At 44.1% G+C, this 19,445-nt stretch overlaps 1 protein-coding gene across 1 annotated transcript in view; it reads left to right on the forward strand.

The window, feature by feature from the left end:
• The window catches only part of fras1 (Fraser extracellular matrix complex subunit 1), a 398,900-nt gene that overhangs the window by 305,635 nt on the left and 73,820 nt on the right, over positions 1-19,445 (forward strand). The window contains exons 55-57 of the mRNA XM_041181003.1: positions 2,200-2,446; positions 13,592-13,936; positions 14,380-14,540. Of these exons, the coding sequence (XP_041036937.1) occupies positions 2,200-2,446; positions 13,592-13,936; positions 14,380-14,540 (753 nt within the window). The remainder of the gene's footprint in view (positions 1-2,199; positions 2,447-13,591; positions 13,937-14,379; positions 14,541-19,445) is intronic.

Here is a 19,445-nt window from a genome sequence, read left to right on the forward strand (position 1 = left end):
GGGACGTGTCACCTAATCTGGGGGATGCAATCTTCTTGCCTTTCGGGTCTTGGGCTGGAAGCACTGAGCATGGCTATACTTTAAATGTGGCGCCTGGTGTGATGAAGCGGCTAGGTGACGGCGTGGCGGGCGAATCGGAGCCTGTCTGCCATGGAAACGGCGTGTTTCCCGGGAATGCATAATTAATACGGTGGCTTTGGGATGATACAGCGTGAGAAGCCGCCATTGCGGCTGGTACAACTGCACTTAGTGCAAATCTGGGACAATTCCACCCCAGGGTGCATACGTCAATTTGCATGGCAGTAACAAAGCAACCCAATACCCAACCACTTGTTTTATAGCCGCTGTTATGAAGGTGAAGCTGCTTGTGAGAGAAGTAAGTTGTAGTTCCCATCACCCCAGTCCATATCAAAATTTCCATAGGTCAGCATTATTGTATGCCCGTGTGAGGTGGAGCCATATTTCCAGGCACAGCAAAGCATTACTTTCACTAATATGCCAGCTTTGTGTTTGCTGTGGATGAACCTGTAGCAGATGGATGGCTGAACTCTGCACCTGGTTCTCTGTTGACCTGGACCATTACCAAAGTCATTGCAGGCAAGTATAACCATGCATATAGCTATGGTTAGTGAAAACTTGGCATGTGAAACCAATCAGCCTGTGCTTCCTCTTGATCACCCAGGCCTTTTATGAGTTGTCACAGAAAGCTTGACATATAGAGGTTGGAGTGTGTTTTAGGAAGCATCTACTATTGTAATTAGTCAAGCATTCACGTGTCTTATTGCTGCCTTTGGGTCCACACAAATCGGTATCCTTTGGGAATAGGAGGCAACTTCACCTTTATCGAGAGATGCGGGGGTGCAGGTATGAGCAAGTAGAGGCAGACCACTTCTCATGCAGCCTCAGTGCATCTTCTTCCAAATATCTCACAAAGGGAGATTCTTATTGGAGAACTATTGGAGCCAATAATGATGCAATGGTTGGCACAAAGGCTCATAACCTAATATCAAAAGGAAAAGTCATGAAGAAAAACGATTAAGGCTGAAATGTACCTTCATTAATAAATTATATTCTTGCAATGACTTTCCATATATTCACCACTGCCTAGCAATCATTTCACATGGGTGTGATTTATGTGCTACATAGCAGAATGCCAGGAACTGGCATGTAATCCAGCTTTATCCCTAAATTAATCATCAGATAAAGCATTCACCTTCCTATGCCACTCGTCATCATCCTCAAAAACTACATCAGAAAGTGGATGGAGTTCCAGCAAAAAAGAACTCCTGCCCATTTTCTGTTCTCTGTTGCCCGATTTATACTGCCACAATGACAGCATTAAATCCAGGTTTATAAATAATTCTGAGATACTGTTTTGCCCATGGTTTTGTTAATAAGGTTATAATATTTTGTCTGCTTTGTATTTTCACTTTTTACAAGAAACTGTCAGATTTTCACTCATAAAGTGGTTATGTATGACTAGGTAATACCTGATGGAATGCTTACATGTTAATCCTTGGATGATAATCATCATTAACTGTTGATGACATATCCATTCTATATCCTTTGCAACCTGCCATTTAATGGTATCTGTGTGCAGGATGATTAATATCTGCCCTATCATTTAGAAATTGGTATGTGGCACTGCTTGGTCACATCCTACAAAAAGAGTATTAGAAATGTTACCTTCCTGATAACTTAGTTCAGAAACGCATTATCAAATGTGTGACTGACCGATACAGGTCTGACAGGTCCTAATGTATAATGAATTCACTGATTTAAGCTGGGTTAGTAACTGAGAATAATAATTAAAAGAAAATGTTCTGTAGCTATTTGCTATTCATTGACTTCTGTTGAAAAGTGTACAGGTCTGTATATTGGAAGAGGAGAGGATCAGCTCTCAGGTGATGCCTCTTATAACTAAATACCTGTTCACACCCACATGTTGGGAAAGTAAAAGTGGACTGTATCCATGGACCCTATAGAACTACAAATTTGTGTCAACTCCTTAAACAGATGAGGAAGAAAACTAGGGACGGGGAAGAATTTATTTGAAGAGAAGGTTAATATTCTATGGAGGTGAAGCAGTAATGTTTTATTATAAGAGTGCCATGAAAACTGTCAGGAAACAATGACCTGGACTTCCTTTGTACAGGATTAAAGACATTAAGCAGTCTTCACATGTTTGTTCTTCAATAGGTTCAATTTGATGAGAGAGAAGACACAAAGGCTTGTACTATTATTATAAATGATGACCAGGTTTTTGAAAACATTGAAAGCTTTAACGTGGAGTTGAGCATGCCTGCATATGCCTTGCTTGGGAAGATTACCAGAGCTATAGTGAATATCAATGACACAGAAGATGAGCCCACACTACAGTTTGACAAGAAACTATATCGAGTTAATGAAAGTGCTGGATTCTTGTTTGCTCCAGTAGAAAGGAAAGGTCTGTATTAATCTCTTTTCTTTGAATTATAACATTAAATAAAGGGAAGTATTATGACACAGCTGATGGTAAAGGCTGAGTTGTTGAAATCCCAGAGGGAAACTTGAAATAATTGTCAGAACCCGTTCTTGAAATTCGTTTGTTTCTAGATGCAGGCTTTGAATTCAGTAGTAATAAGACTACTGAGTCTCAAGAGGTTTTTGATAAAACTAAATTAGACATTTAATTATACAAGAAAAATTGTAAGCACATACATATGTCTAGAAAATTACTACAAAAATCCCCTAATTAATCTGACTCTCAGTTACGCCCCCATTAAGGCAACAGTAAAATCATAGATTTAAAGAGACCCCAGGCAAAGCACATTTGACCTTACAAATTCAAAATAAGGTTCCTTGCAAGTTGAATCCTTGGATACACAGTTGGAGGTGTACAGGCTGGTTAGATCTTACATGCCTCTGCCTTACACACACAAGCTCCTTTCTGTTTATGCCAAGCTTTTCCTTTGAATGTAAATTTTTCATTGTATCACTAGGCTTTAAATGTTACATCTTCTAACAATAATAACCTTTCACTCCACCAATTTCATTAGTAAACTGAAAAAACACATTGATTGGCGTCGTCAAGCTCGGTGCAAGATTTCACCCATTCTTTTGAATGGTTTATTCAATAAATGCAAATACACTGTGCCTTTTAACTTCCTTACTGTTTCCCCAATTAACATCTCAGAACTACTATACATCAAAGCACCCAGACACACACATAGACACAGACACACTAAACTCTATTTTAAAAAATAATTTCTAGTAACATTATAGATATTAATCTCTTCATGACAGGAAGCAAAGAGATAATAATTTTTGATACACAGTTTAAAGAAAAGCAAAGGCAAAATCTGGTTCTCTGTTTAATAGTAAAATACTATCAATGTGCACCTTAAGCAGCAGGTCAGATTTTCAGTTTGTCCCTAAATTCCAACAAGCAATGCGAACTTAGTAAGTAATTGGACCTCTGAAGCCAACACTAGGCTGGATAATCCTAGCCCATGCCACCATCTATTCTTGGAGCTCAGGCCCTTAGGGCTATGGATTATTTGTGGATATTTCTTACTCCATGCAAATGTTTACCCAGTTTGCAATAATGTCCCCTATAGTATGCTAGATTTTGTTTCCTTGGTTAATTTTAGAAAGATGAGAGAGGGAAACCAGGAAATTATAGACCAGTTAGTCAAAAATCTGTTGTCAGGAAATTACTAGATTCCATAATTAATGTTGGGGTGATGGAACACCTTGAAAATGTTCAGCTGATCAGAGAGACCAGCATGGATTTGTAATGACTAGGTCATGCCTGAGAGATCTGATTGAATTTTTTGAAGATGTGACTAAAGAAGTGAATAGAGGATTCTCTTTGGATGCTATTTATATGGACTTCCAGAAGCTTGATGAAGAAGCTGTTAGCTGAAGCTCATGGAATTGAGAGCAAATTATTGACCTGTTGGGAAATTGGCTGAGCAGCAAGAGACAGAGAGTAGGTACAGTAGCAGAATGTAACTACTGGCGTCCTACAAGGATCTATGTTGGCCTCGACTATTCACCATATTTATTAATGACTTAGATGATGAGATAGAAAGCCAAAAATTTGTCGATGACACAAAGATAGGCAGCATTGTAGAAAGTGTCAATGGAAGCGTAACATTAAAAATAAATATTAATAGCAAGTGAATGGGAAAAATTATAGTATGGCAAAAGGATTTCAATGTAGGCAAATACAAAGCAATCCACTTTGGACTTAAAATGTAAAGAACAGAGTATTTTCTAAATGGTGAGAAGTTAGAAACAGTGGAGGTCCAAAGAGACCTGGGTGTTCAGGTGCATGGATCGTTAAAATGTAGTGAACAGGTACAGAAGATAGTCACAGAGGCTGATGGAATGCTCCCTTTCTATCTGGAGGACAGGTATACAAAGATATAGAAGTCATATTTCACTTATACAAAGCTCTGGTTATACCACACCTAGAGACTGTGAGCATTTCTGGACATCACATTTTAAAGAAGATATTTTGGCCTTGGATGGAGTGCAATGTAGATTTACCAGAATGATATCTGAATATTGTTGAAAAAAGAGACATGCTGTTGAAGCTTTTCATTTTGCACTCATCAGGACAGACAGAAGAATACCTAATTTCAAGGGAATAGCAATTTATACTGCATGAGAAAAGGGTGCTGATTTGCTGGCAAGTAAACTCTGTTCGAGTTATCGCCATGGTAAATGCACCAGGGAACAGTTATCCCCCAATTGCTTACTGCTTAAGTTCAAACAAGACAAGTTGACCCTGACTGGTTGAAGCGTTACCATGTGGAATGCAACAAGGAACAATTGTCCTCCATGCTTAAGAGGCCGGGGCCCTGTGTATGAATATTTGTAGCTTCTAGCAAGTGTAAGTGAATCACATTGCGAGCTCGACTAATGATCTTAAATTGTTGTTAGTGTAATTCTTGGCACACTTGGGATTATTCAGTAAGTGTCGTCCAATTGCAGAATCACATCTGATGTTGCACACTATGTTCTGAGTTTTACAAGCACAGGTTGGTTGAGCACAGCCAGTACTCTGTTGCTGAAGAGGCATGCGGTTTAATATGATCCACTCATTGTTGGGACGTATGGCCTTCATAACTGGCATCACACTGGCACTGACAATCGGTTACCATGCCAGAATTTTTTCATTGGCATGCGGGGGTGGGCTCGACATGCCGATGTATAAAATGACGCGCAGTGACGTTGGGCATGTATCCCGACGTCACCGCGTGCCATTGCGATATTTCAGAAGGTGGGCGCTATGAGTTCCAAGGTTCGTCCGCCATTAATTAACGGGTCAATTAAGGCCCTTGAGGCAGCAATTGACAGTGATTTTTCGCAGCTTGGGCGATTTTAAGTGCCTTGCACTGGCACAACGGGCAGGCGGATAGGCCTTAAAAACCTCATCCACGGGCAGGATAATAGGGGTGAGTGGCTTCACTAATGTGAGTTGTTAGTACTTTAGTTATTAAACTTACTGCTACTTGCTTGTGTGAACAGGACAACTTCAATTCTCTTTAGAGCTGCTTTGACAGAAAGAACAGGCTTCCGTTGAGGATTCTGGAGGAACCATAACACCTGGGGCCTTGCAGGTATCAGGCAGTCTTCCTTTACTCTGGGAATCGGGATTGTGCTCTCCGCTGGAGGCACCTCCTCTGGGGAGGAAGAGAGGGCCAGAAGGGGAGGAGGCCAGGAGTTCATATTCAGCCTCCAGAGGAACCACCTTTGGCGGGACAGGCACAGGCACAAGAGGCACAGGATCAACAGGAAGTGCAAGGTAGAAGGGGCCAGAGAAGATGCCACTATCCTTCTGCCAGGGTTTACGGGCGGTGATGCAGCTACCTCAATATGTCCGAGGTGCAATTTCGAAGGAGGCTCCGTCTCTCAAGGGAGACAGTGACCTCCACCTGTCAGATGATTGGCCCTGAGATCAGCTCCAACTGCGTGGGTGGACACTGAAGGTCACGGTTGCCCTCAATCTCTATGCCGCCCACTCTTTCCAGGGATCTTTGTGGAGTCTCCTAGTCAGCTGTCCACAGTTGTGTCAAGCTGGTAATAGACGCTCTGTTCAGGCATGCATTGACTTTCATTCACTACTGCTCAGACGAGGCCAGGCAGAGCGAGCAGAGGCCTGCGGTGATAAGCCCGGGGTGTGCCTAAGGTGATTTATGTTTACATTTGCAGGTGCTACATCTAGGTGTTCCCCCTTCATTGGCACCGGCATTTGAGACAGCCTGCTCACTCTGCTGTCTTGTTGGCCTTGATGACCTTGGCGGGCGTCCTCTGGCCCTTGGAGCCTGTGCTGGCCCCAAAAGGAGGGAGCGGCCAGTTGCACGGCTGGCATCTCCCCAGTCACTGCAGCCTCATCAGATGCCACGGCCACTGGTAGAGGGGTGGAGGAGCTGCTGCTATCATCCAGAGCGCCCTGAGACGAGCCCACAGACACTTCAGGCAGCTCATGCGCCAATGTGAGGTTGCTTTGGATCTACCTGCTCACCAATGATGGATGGGCACCTAGCTGGGATACTGGGTGCCCAATCCATCTCCCACACTGACATTGACCACCTGAGGTCAATGCTGCTGTGAGGGCTTGCAGGTCCAAGCGCATCCCCAGAGAGCCCTGATTGTTTTCCTGGAGGAGCCTCTCCATGAGAGTCGCCACTCTCTCCATAGAGGAGGCATTGTGCTTGGCCGTGAGGTTCATTGCATTGCTCATGGTCCGCATGGACTCCTCCATCTCGGACACCATGACACGCATTTCCTCGTGTATCTCCGCCAGATCCTCCCACACACCCTGCTAGACTTCCAGCATCTGCTGCCTCAGGGACAACTCCAGAGGCACATCATCAGCCAACGACTGAGCATGTTCCTGGACCCCAGCAGTCCCCCGACTGCCGGTGCCCTGGGCACTCCTTGTCTCCGCCTGCACCTCAAGTGAGTGTGAAGTGCCCTCACCGCTGTGCACCAAGATACTAGCCAACAACCTTATCCCCACCGAGGTGCTGGTCTCTGCGCTGGTGCCTGCCTAGCTGAGAGGGTGTGATGCTGGTGCGTTTATATCTTCTGGGCCATCAGGTATCAGCGGCGGTCCCTCCGCCTCCTGAGTCCAGGAGTCCCTCCAGTGAGGCTGAAAGGAAGAACAGGGACATTTGTTTAGTAGAAGTCATTACCCTGTTAATGTGCATGCCTGGCACCCGGATCAGGATGCACTCCTCCTTCCATTATCGATGGGCATTCCATGTTGGAGGCTGAAATCAACGTACAGTCAACAGTGGAATATTTGCACTGACAGACATTGTGACCTCAGTGCACTGGACTCTTACCTCCGAGTGGCACCACAACCTCACCACGGCCGGTTGACCTGGATGCAAGGTGCCTCTCCGGTTTATGTGCCTCTTGCTCATATCTGGTCATGATGAGAAGGTGGGGCTGTCCTCCGCCAGTCCGCAGCCCCTCTATTATTGTGTGCTGTCTTCTCCTGAAAGGAGAGGGGAGCATTGATTAGCCCACCCTGTACCTGCATTGCCATTGCAGCCCTGCCACCCCCACCTGAGTGAAACCATTGCAGGGCTCATCCAATTCGTGACCCTGGAGACTCCATACACTCATTCCAAGCAGCCAGGGCTGACCCCCTTGCCCAGATGCTGCCTCCATCACATTTGCCACTCACACTCTAAGAGCTTCCAAACCCATGAGCAATACCACCTAGAAGGACAAGGGCAGCAGATAGATGGGTACACCACCACCTGGAAGTTCCCCTACAAGTCACTCAGCATCTGGCTTTGAAATGTTTCGGTGCTCCCCCACTGTTGCTAGGTCAAAATCATGGAGCTCTCTCCCAAACACTACTGTGGGTGTACCTGTACCACGGCAGGTACAGAAGGCAGCTCAGCACCACCCTCGCAGGGGCAACTAGGGATGGACAATGAATGCTGGCCCACCCAGCGAAGGCCACAAGCCATGAATGAATGAAAACAAAAACAAAATTCTGAGTTGGGGGTGGTGTCTACCTAACCAATGTACTAAGTGACCCATGCCAACACAGTACTCACTTGTTCCGATCGCAAGAGGTCATTAAACCGCTTGCGGCACTCGTGGGAGCTGATCTTTTCTGCCACCTCCTCCCAGGCAAGTTTTTTTATGGTAGGGGGGGTCCTCCTCCTTCCATCCCTTGGCACAAAGATCTTGCGGCATGCTGCCACCTCCTTGAGAAGGGCAACAAGGCATTCATCTGAAAACCTTGGGGCTGCCTGCCCCGCCGACCTGCCCTCCCACCTGGCCTGCTCTCCGAGGATGCTATCCGACATCCTCCTGTCCGACATCATTGGCAGCCTTTGGACGGCTGCCTGCACCATTTATGAATAGGCCACCGGGTCGCTGTTGGACCCGGCGGTCATTGGCCTCCCACCGCCACCTGTCCCTTCCCGCTGATCTCAGGAGCCACGATTCACGTAAGGCCCGCCCATGTAAAATGGCGGCGTGGAGCCAATTGCGGGCGGCGATCAGCTCCATGCCCGGTTCCTTCCAGCCCACCTGCCTTAAGTAAAATCCTAGCCCACATTTCTCATTTGGGTGTTAGGCAGAACATCTTTTTGGCTGGATGGCAGCATCCTATTAGTGGAGAATGGCACTTGCGTTGCTACTGCACAGTGGCAGTGTGAAACAGCTAGCTTCACCTTCTGTTCAAATTTCATTAGTTCCAATGACTAGTGGATCATATCAAACCGCATGCCCTTTCGGCTGTTCACAACAGAGTACTGACTGTAGTCAACAAACCTATGCTTGCAAAATTCAGCACGTAGTCTCCAAAATTAAATGTGATTCTCTGATTGGATAGCAGTTACTGAACAATCCCAAGTGTGCTAAGTCTAACACTAACAATCAATTTAAAATTATCAGTCGATCTCGCAATGTGCCTTATTTACAATTACCAGAAGTTACATATATTCAAGCATTGGGCTCTGGCCCCATCAAACAGAATATATCCAAGCATTGTGTCTTTTTCAGTTGAACAAAAGCATGGGGGCAGCTGTTCCCGGGTGCATGCCCCATGGTAACACCTTGAGAATCAATCACCTTTTTTGAATTTAAGCAAAAACTTGGGGGGGAAGGGTGCATTCTCCATGGCAATATCTCGACCAATCAGCGCCTTTTTCTCATTCAGCATACGTTGTTGTTCCCTTTGAAATTTGGCATTCTAGTATCTGTCTTGATGAATGCAACATGAAAAGCTTTAACAGCATGTCTCTCTTTTGCAGCAAAACTCAAGTTCTGTACTATCAAATCATTTCTGAATGCGCAGGGTTAAATTCAGAGGAGCAATTACACAAACCCTGCAATTTAGAAGATTAAGGGATTATTTGATTGAATTTTCCATATGTTAAGGGGACCAGATAGGGTAGATAGAGGGAAATCACAAAGGCTGGTTGGGAGAATCTAGAAATAGGGGACATGGATTAAATATTAGAGCCATACCTGAGGAGTGAAATTAGGAAACACCTTTGCATCCAAAAGTCGGTAGAGTTTGGAACTCTCTTTGGCAAATGACAAATGCTAGATCAATTGTTAAATTTAAAACTGAGATTGATGGATTTTTTCAACTAAAGGTATTAAGTGAAATGGAGAAAAGGTGTGTATATGGATTGAGGTTGCAGATCAGCCATAATCTCATTGAATGGCAGAACAGGCTTAAGGGGCGAAGTTTCCTGCTCCTGTTCCATTTTTAATGATCCATGCACCTGAACCTTACGTTTACCATGCAACACGTCAGAAACTAAATTGTTTTGCCGAAATTATATTTTACAAAATATATTTTCCTACTTCTACTGATAGTTCAGAGTTACATCCATTTCAGAATTGGGCAACCTTTGACCTTAACGCCTGTAACTCATTGAAACGTACAATTCATTGAATCATACAAGATTCTGAAGGGGCTTGACAGGATAGACAATGAGAGGTTGTTTCCCATAGCTGGGGAATCTAGGACACAGGTGACACAGTTTTAGGATTAGGGGCTGATCATTTAGGACCGAGGTGAGGAAAAATTACCTCACTCCGAGGTTGTGAATCTTTGGAATTCTCTACCCAAGGGGGTTGTGCATGATCCATTGTTGAACATATTTAAGATTGATATAGACAGATTTTTGGCCTTTTAGGGAATTGAGGGAAACATGGAGTTGAAAATCAGCCACGATCATTTTGGATGGCTCGACCTTCCATATGGTCTACTCTTGCTCTTATTTCATATGTTAACTCTGAGGTTCCACAGTATTTGTCTTACTGGAGTGAAGGTAGGTGAAAGTAGAAAAATAGTTCCTGTCCTTCGATCTGACTGCATTCCTATAGTTACCTATATTAATACCAATTATCCTATTCTTTGGCTTATCAATCCCAGCATACCAGTAGAATCTTTAGACTGGTATCAGTTCTGTAAGCCTACTCACTGGTACTACAGATTTCATTATGGAAAAAAAAGTAATATCATATGCTCAGCTTTGGAGGCATGGAGAGCTACACCCATTGACAGAGCATGGGGTAGCTTTTCATCTTTATCATTTGGGTAAAGCACAATAGGATAGTTTGTGCACACTTACACAACCAGCCAATTTTCCATTCATTTCACCTACTGCTGTCTGCTGAAATCAGCAAAATAAAGAACTGAACATGCAATCTTCTTGACTTAAGGCTTATTACCAAACCATGAAGTGCATTCATTCACTGAGCCATCAGATGAGCTTTTGTTATACTTCTCCTTTCAGGTTGTCCTGCCAAGAATCACTTATCACAAATAGCAATCAGCCGTTTTGATTTACATACCACACTAAAAAATGAACGCAGCTTCACACATTTAAATGGGTTTGCAATTTATCTCTCTCTTACTGATTAGAACTCCTCTAGTTACATGGCGACATATCACTTTATTTTAATTACTTTCTGAAGGATGGTTCCTCCCACAATAATCAAATATGATTTGATTATCCAAAGGTTATGTGTTTATAGATTGGACTGTATTTTGCAACTAAGAACCCTGAATGTGCCTATCTAGAACCATTTTTAGTAGAAAATTTGGCTACTAAATAATATTACATGTTACAGCATAATTTGTGAAATATTTCAATAATGAAGAACAATAGAGTCATCAAAGAGAACACCAGAACAAGAATCGCCTGAGTGTTTCAAATTCCTGAGTGCTTTTTAGTGCATTGCTAAATGCATTTGTGCAATTTTTCTACTTTAATAAATTGGGTTAACAATTTTGTTAAAATAATGTGCAAAAGGATTTGATGTGATTACATAACATATTGCACTAAAATAGTGCATAGTGAAACTCATGGAGAAAAGATGAAACACTAAATTAACCCTGCATTAATGTGCCAACAGCTGGATTTAACACTCCCAGACCAACAGGTTTGAAAGCCTTACCTCCCGCCTCTGCCCCCACCAGCATTAGACTAGTGGCAGGGCTGGCATCAGGTAGCCCGCCTACCAGTGGGCCAATTAATGTCCTTGAGTGGCGATTAATGCCCACTAAAAGGCCTCACCCCATGGGTGCCAGTTAGGCCCACACCATCAGCCAGCCCAGCAGGCTTCCCTGCTCAGACTCGTGGTGGGTGGAAGGGTCCCTCGGGCCCATCAGAGGACTCCCCTACCCTAGTTTGTACTCCATCCATGGCCTCTCAAGCCCCCTCAACCCCACCTCATTGACCCCAAACACTTAGAAAGTTCACTCTATCGCAGTTCACTTCCTTGCCACTCAAGTTCAGTGTCCACCGTACCTACCAGTACGTTGAAAGCTGCTGGCTACTGATTGGCTGGGAGGTTTCTGAGGTGGCACCTCCTCTCCCTGAGGTGCAGAAATCCCGCCTCCAGACTATTAATGATTAATTGGCCATTAAATGGCTGTAGGTGTTCTTCTCCTGGGCAGACTCTCCATCCTTGACTTTTTAGCCAGGAGCAGGGGGGAAGGAACTAAGGCACTCTATATAATTCAGCCCCAAGAGTTTTGGAACACTGTGGTCGACAGTCTTCGCCATTGCTTCAATAGGCAATAACTGCTGTCTCACGCGACAGGCAGATGCTGCTTATTTGTCCCTGCTCGACTGAACACCAAATGCAGCATGATACTGAGGTGTTACGAAGCATAGAATTACAAAAATATTAAAACACAGAAACAATTGCCTCTAGCTCTGGTTTTACATGACCCAGATGTGTTTTGAAAAAAATATATTCATGTAACTCTTTAAATTGTCTCTTTAAACCTCTTTAAATTGGGAAAATGTTAGAGTCTATTATAAACTATTTAATAGCAGAGCATTTAGAAATATATAATATAATCAGAGTCAACATGAAGGGGTAATCATGTCTGACAAATTTATTAGAATTCTTTGAGGAGGTAACAAGCAGGATAGGTAAAGGGGAACCAGTAGATGTAATATATTTGGATTTCCAAAAAGCATTTGATAAGGTACTGTATAAAAGAATACTTAATAAGATAAAAGCCCATGGTGTGGGGATAGTATATTAGCATGGATAGAAGATTGGCTAAATAACAGAAGAAAGAGAGTTGGGATAAGGGGGGCATTTTCACTGTAACTAGTGAAATGCCACAGGGATCAGTGCTGGGGCCAGAATTATTTATAATATATATTCATGGCTTAGATGAGAGAAGTGAATATACTCTTGCCAAGTTTGTGGATGACACAAAATAGGTGGGAAGGCAAATGGTGAGGATGACGGAAAGAGTCTACAGCGGGATATAGACAAGTTAAGTGAGTGGACAAAAACTTGGCGAATGGAATATAATGGCAAATGTGAGGTAATGCACTTTGGCAGTAAGATTAGAGGATCTGAATATTATTTAAGTGGAGAATGACTGCAGAAAGCTGCAGCACAGAGATTTGGGGGTCCCCATGCATAAGTCACAAAAAGCTAGCATACAAGTTCAGGAAGTAATAAGGAAGGCAAAGGGAATATAAAAGTAGGTTTAAAAGAGTATAAAAATAGGTAAGTCTTGCTAAAACTATACAAGGCATTAGTTAGACCATACCTAGAATACTGTGAACAGTTTTGGTCCCCTTATATAAGGAAAGACATACTGGTATTGGAGGCAGTCCAGAGGAGGTTCTCTAGGTTGATCACAGGTATGGAGAGATTTTCTTATGAGGAGGGTTTGAGTAGGTTGGGCTGTACTCATTGGAGTTTAGAAGAATGGGCGATAACCTTATTGAAGCATATAAGATTCTTAGGGGGCTTGACAGGGTAGATGCTGAGAGGTTGTTTCCCCTTGTGGGAGAGTCTAGGACCAGAGGGCATAATCTCAGAGTAAGGGGTCGACCATTTAACTCAGCGATGAGGAGGAATTTCTTCTCTTAGAGGGTAGTGAATCTCTGGAATTCTTTACCACATAGGGCTATAGAGGTTGGGTCATTAAGTATATTCAAGGTAGGAAAGTGGAGTTGAGGATTTTCAGATCAGCCATGATCTCATTGAATGGCGCAGCAGACTTGATGGGACAAATGGCCTACTTCCATTCCTAAGTCTTATTGTCTTATGGTCTGTTGTCACTTCATAGGAGACACCAGTAGTACAGTCTCAGCTATCTGCTATACCGTACCAAAAACAGCCAAAGGCAGCAGCCAGTATGCCTTGGAATCCGGTTCAGATTTCAAAACCAGAGGAATGACAAGTGAGAATCGTGTGGTCTTCGGCCCTGGTGTAAGCATGTCAACATGTGATGTCAAGTTGATTGATGACAGTGAATATGAGGAGGAGGAGGACTTTGAGATCACCCTAGCTGATGCGTCTGACAATGCACGGATCGGGGAAGTTGCAGCTGCCAAAGTGATTATAAATGGTCCCAATGATGCCTCACTGGTATTTCTTGGGAACTCTTCTTTCACTGTTAGTGAAGATGCAGGTAGGTGCATTACTCCTGTTATCATCAATCAGCTAATCTCTCTGATTGCAGCGTCTCAAACTGTAAAGTTGCAGAAAGCATGATGGACTTTTAAAATATATTCTGCATTATTTTTCCATTTATTTTGCAAATACATAGATATTGGGTAGAATTTTGATCAAGTAAATGGGACTGACCTATGCGTCAGCCTTAATGTGATGAATTATGTGATTGTAATTCAAAGATTTAAATTTATAAAATACAATATCTCAGAAGTAGCGCAGGAGCTACAATTTTTCTCCAGGCTGACATATAGGGTGGAATTTTAAGGCAGTGGGATTTTATGGTCCCGCCGAAGTCAATGGAGTTTAGAATAGCTGGCTGAATTTTACAGCCCCACCCCCACCACGATGGGGCAATAAAATTCTGGCCATAGTGTCATACTGAAATGTTTTTTTTTGTAGGCTCCATTGAAATACCAGTTATCAGACATGGCAGTGATTTGTCCACCCTCACTTCAGTGTGGTGTGCTACACGCCCTTCAGACCCTCCTTCTGCAACTCCAGGCATTGACTATATCCCCAGTTCGAAGAAGATTGACTTTGCACCTGGCAAAACAGAAGAGGTAAATGCCCTTCATCTAAAATAATATCACCATTTGCACAGAGCTGTGTTTAAACCAAGGCATTGATTGAATGTATGGTGATGATATTTACGAAATGAGAATTCACATGCAAATGGTTTTACACCTGTAATTCCCCCACATATTAGGTTTACAATCTCATGCAAGCCTCATAGGTAGAAGCAAATGGAACACAAATATTTTCTTGCAGAGGGGTAAAGACACATGCTAGATAATTTTCTAAGTCAATCCTGTTAGTGAGAATTAATAGTTGGAAAACTGCGGGCATTTCAGGGTCAGATTCCTGATAATGCCAAGGTTTGGTGCTCTCCATTGGCAGCACAAATTCATAATATTCCTCCTGCAGAGTGCAGGCATTTTCTAACAGAGGGCAAGAAAACAGGTGGAGCACTGGAATTTTAGTACAGAAGAAAGGAAAAAATTTGAGGCATGGGGATAGCTTTCTCCAGGGTGGGTGAAGACATTGGAGTAAGCATGAGCTTTCATTATGCATGTTCTATAAAAAGACCTGACAGAAGCCTGGAAGCTTGTCCTGTTGGGCAGCAACTGGTACACGTCACAATGACCCTAAAGAGAAGGAAACAAAATATAAGACGCATTACAAAAAGATTCAAACATGATTGACTGTTATCAAAGCTTCAACTAAACACTACCTGTGTAACGCTAATCCAAAGGCAAACAACTGAGAATGCTGGAAATCTGAAATAAAAACAAAAAAATGCTGGAAATACTCAGCAGCATCACCCCTGCTCTAGGCACATCTTTTGTTTCTTTCTTTTCTTGCCCCATCACCATTCTCTTTGACTCTGGAAGACCAACTCTTCTGTCACTCCATCTCTCCTGTCTTTCAACCTACCACAGACCTTCCTTTGGTCCTTGCTCCACCCACCCTTTGCTCAAAACCTATTTCATTTCTAACTTTCCCCAGTTCTAATGAAAAGTCAAAGGCCTAAAACGTTGGGAAAAATTTCCCCCCTGTTGGGGGGGGGAAGTGCGGGAGCGGGCATGGGTGGGCGCACCTCCGATCGGCGCCCCTGATTGGGGGCACACCACCATTTTACATGGACGGACCAATTAAGGCCCACCCCTATACGTTCCCTATGCAGGTGGGGGGCGGATTCCCTCAGCTGGGAGTGCTCTTTCACACATGCGCGCAAAAAAGAGCACAGATCTCCCTGAGGCTAAATGCTGCCTCAGGGAGATCAGCTCCGATTTAAAACTTTTAATAAGCACGTTTAAAAATTTTCCTTGCCATGTCCCCTCATGTGACACTGCCACATGATTTGGGACATGTCCATAAGTTTTACTGAGACTTTTCTTAAAAATTTAAATACCCTCATGAAACCTCATCCTGCCCATGGATGAGGTTTCATGCTTTTTTTGAAGCCAGCCAGGGCTCCCGGCTTGCCCGCCAACCTTAAGGTTGGATGGGCAGGTCCATTAACGACCTTAATTAGTTTTTCAATGGCCTCAATAGGCCGTTGACAGGTCGGCGGGCGCACAAATGACTCAGCTGTGCCCCCGCCGACCTGAAAATGGAAATGATGCATGGTGACGTCGGAAGTTCCACCCGACATCATCCCGCGTCATTTTACGCATTGGCGAGCGGGTCCCGTCCCCGCTCACCGACCAGAAGATCCTAAGTATAAAAACAAAAAAACTGCGGATGCTGGAAATCCAAAACAAAAACAGAATTACCTGGAAAAACTCAGCAGGTCTGGCAGCATCGGCGGAGAAGAAAAGAGTTGACGTTTCGAGTCCTCATGACCCTTCGACAGAACTTGAGTTTGAGTCCAAGAAAGAGTTGAAATATAAGCTGGTTTAAGGTGTGTGTGTGGGGGGCGGAGAAATAGAGAGACAGAGAGGTGGAGGGGGGGGGGTGTGGTTGTAGGGACAAACAAGCAGTGATAGAAGCAGATCATCAAAAGAAGACATCTTTTGATGATCTGCTTCTATCACTGCTTGTTTGTCCCTACAACCACACCCCCCCCCCCCTCCACCTCTCTGTCTCTCTATTTCTCCGCCCCCCACACACACACCTTAAACCAGCTTATATTTCAACTCCTTCTTGGACTCAAACTCAAGTTCTGTCGAAGGGTCATGAGGACTCGAAACGTCAACTCTTTTCTTCTCCGCCGATGCTGCCAGACCTGCTGAGTTTTTCCAGGTAATTCTGTTTTTGACCAGAAGATCCTGCCCATTAACTCTGTTTCCCTCTACAGATGCTGCCATAACCTGCTGAGTATTTCCAGCTTTTTCTGTTTTTATTACCAAATGTGTTGTATCTGAGTAATCCTCTTTCCAAATAATATTGCAGGTTCCTTCAACTTCAAGGTCCAGTAGAAACAAAATAAGATGCTTAAGATTCATTACACATATTCAGTGATTTGCTAAAAGCTTATCAGATCTTTATAAATTCTGGATAATACAAGTTTATCTCACTGAGGTCACCATAACTGCCTGATGAAATGGAGAAAAATATGTTTCCCTTAATAGTGTCAATTATTAGTCTGCAGTAGCTTTCCCCTTCTCACAATGGAAAACATTTATGTTGATAAAAAAGCAAAATACTGCGGATGCTGGAAATTTGAAATAAAACAGAGAATGTTGAAAATAGCAGGTCAGGCAATGTCTGTGGAGAGGGAAAAACAGAGTTCACTTTTCAGGACTGTAAGGTCCTCTCCCCCTTCACTTCACTCTAACCCCATCCCTTCTTCCAATCTTACCCCTTGTCATGTACTCATAATACCCTTCCCATCTCAGATCCTGAATAATCTTGTCTTTAGCAAATGCCTTGGCTTCATCACTTTACATCTCCACCTCAATAAATTTTGAGCTCAGCACAATATTCAGTTCTTCCAGCATTTCCTCTGCCTCCAAGCACTCTTCTTTAACCAGGCAGTCATCTCCTTGTACAGTGGACCCTTTTACCTGTCTCCAGTATTCTCCCTCTACCTGGACCCCTCCCTTTGACCTCCTACCTCTTCTACATCATTTCATTGAGAAGTGCCAGTGAGACATCGGCCATCTCCATTTTTCTGTTCCCCTCATTCCCTCTAACATATCTTCCTCCGAGTTTGCTACACTCTGTTCTCTGAGGTTCAATTCCAACATTGTCATCAAGCCCGCTGACAAGGGTGGTGCTGTTGGTGTCTGGCATGCTGAGCTCCACCTAGTAGATGCTGATGCCAACTGATACTTCCTCCTACCTCCCCCTGGACCATGTCACCACCACCAAACATCAAACTATTGTTTTCAATATCGTCACTAACCTCAATTCCCCTGAAGATCTTCCTTGCACAGCCTCAAACCTCATAGTCCCCAAACCCCCTTTAGCCTGCTCTACCTTCTTCCCAAAATTTACTAACAGGACTGCCCTGGTTGACCCATCATTTCAACTTTTGCCTGCCCAATGAACTGATTTCTTCTGAACTCAACTCTTTTTTTTCTTGCATTGTTCAGTCTCTTCCCACCTACATCCCCGATTCTTCTGATCCTTCCATCACTTCAGCAGTTTCCAGTTTCTTAGCCCTAACCATCTCCTCACCATGGACGTCCAATCCGACTACCCTTCCCACACAAGAACTGTTTTGAGAGTTCTCTGATTTTTTTCTTGAACAGAGGCCCAACCAGTCCCCATCCACCACTGCCCTCCTCCACCTGGCTGAAGTTATTCTTACATTGAACAACTCCTGCTTCAACTTTACTTATTGCCCAAATAAAAGGTGATTCTTTAGGTACACATTTAAGTCATAGCTATGTCTGCCTTTCCACGGGATATGTGGAACGTTCGTTGTTCCAGTCCTACTCAGGTCCCCCCCTCACCCCTTCTTCCAGTACATTTGTGATTGTATTGATGCTGTTTCCTGCTCTTATTTCCTTTGTTTCCGAGAGCAACTATTCAGGATCCTGCCACTCACACCTGTCCCATTATCACTTCCTTTGGCCTTACACCCATGACACCTTTTGTCATTTAATGTCTCCTGCCCTCCACCCTATCACAGACTTTCCCTTTTCTTCTTCTTTCCACCCACCCCCCCTTTCACACGCTCAAAACGTATTACATTCCTAAACTTTTCCGGGTCTGGTGAAAGGCACAGACCTGAAATGTTAACACTGGAAGGAATTTAATGCCCTTCCCCCATGGTAATTTTGGTGGTGAGGTGCATTTAGTCAGGTGGGAAGATGGCAGGTGGGGACTCCACCGCCTTCCCAACTCTCCCGATTAAACCCAGGTCGGGAAGGTCCATGGACAGCCTTCCCGACCTGCCGCCAATTGAGACTCTTAAGTGAGCAATTAGTGCCCAGTAAACATCTTCATCCTGCTGACGCTGGGATTCACCCAAAGGTGAGTGGGGGACTTGCCATGCAGGAAACCCTAGCATGTTTGATTGTGGGCTTCCAGCTGGGGAGGGGTGGGATTCCTGATTCAAAGGCACTCAGTGTCTGATCAAGGGACCAGGCATCAGGAAAGGGGTATGTGCTCACTGAGAGACACCCTTGCTGCTGACCCTAACCCGTGTAGCCGCAATCACTCAGCTGTGCCTGGGTCTATGGTGACCCAAGGTCTCGAGTATTTGCATTACCAGCATCAGCCACCGCTTCCCCGGTATTGAAGAGCAGCAGGCAGCTCTTGGCAGGCTGGACTTCTAACACTCCCCCTCTCACATACAGGGTCCTTGATCCTGGGGAAGACCCACCATTGCCCAGTTAAGTGCCTGATTGGCCCTTAATATGGTAGGCCTTCATGAAAAGCGGCGACGCGGGGCTCTCGCTGCCTCTCCAGCCAGCAGGCAAGACCCCCATTACCTTCATTAAATACCGCCTCCTGTTTCTCTCTTCATTGATGCTGGCAGATCTGCAGAATCCAGCATTTTCTGTTTCAAT

This window comes from Carcharodon carcharias, chromosome 1 (genome assembly GCF_017639515.1).
Source record: "Carcharodon carcharias isolate sCarCar2 chromosome 1, sCarCar2.pri, whole genome shotgun sequence".
NCBI lineage: Eukaryota > Metazoa > Chordata > Chondrichthyes > Lamniformes > Lamnidae > Carcharodon > Carcharodon carcharias.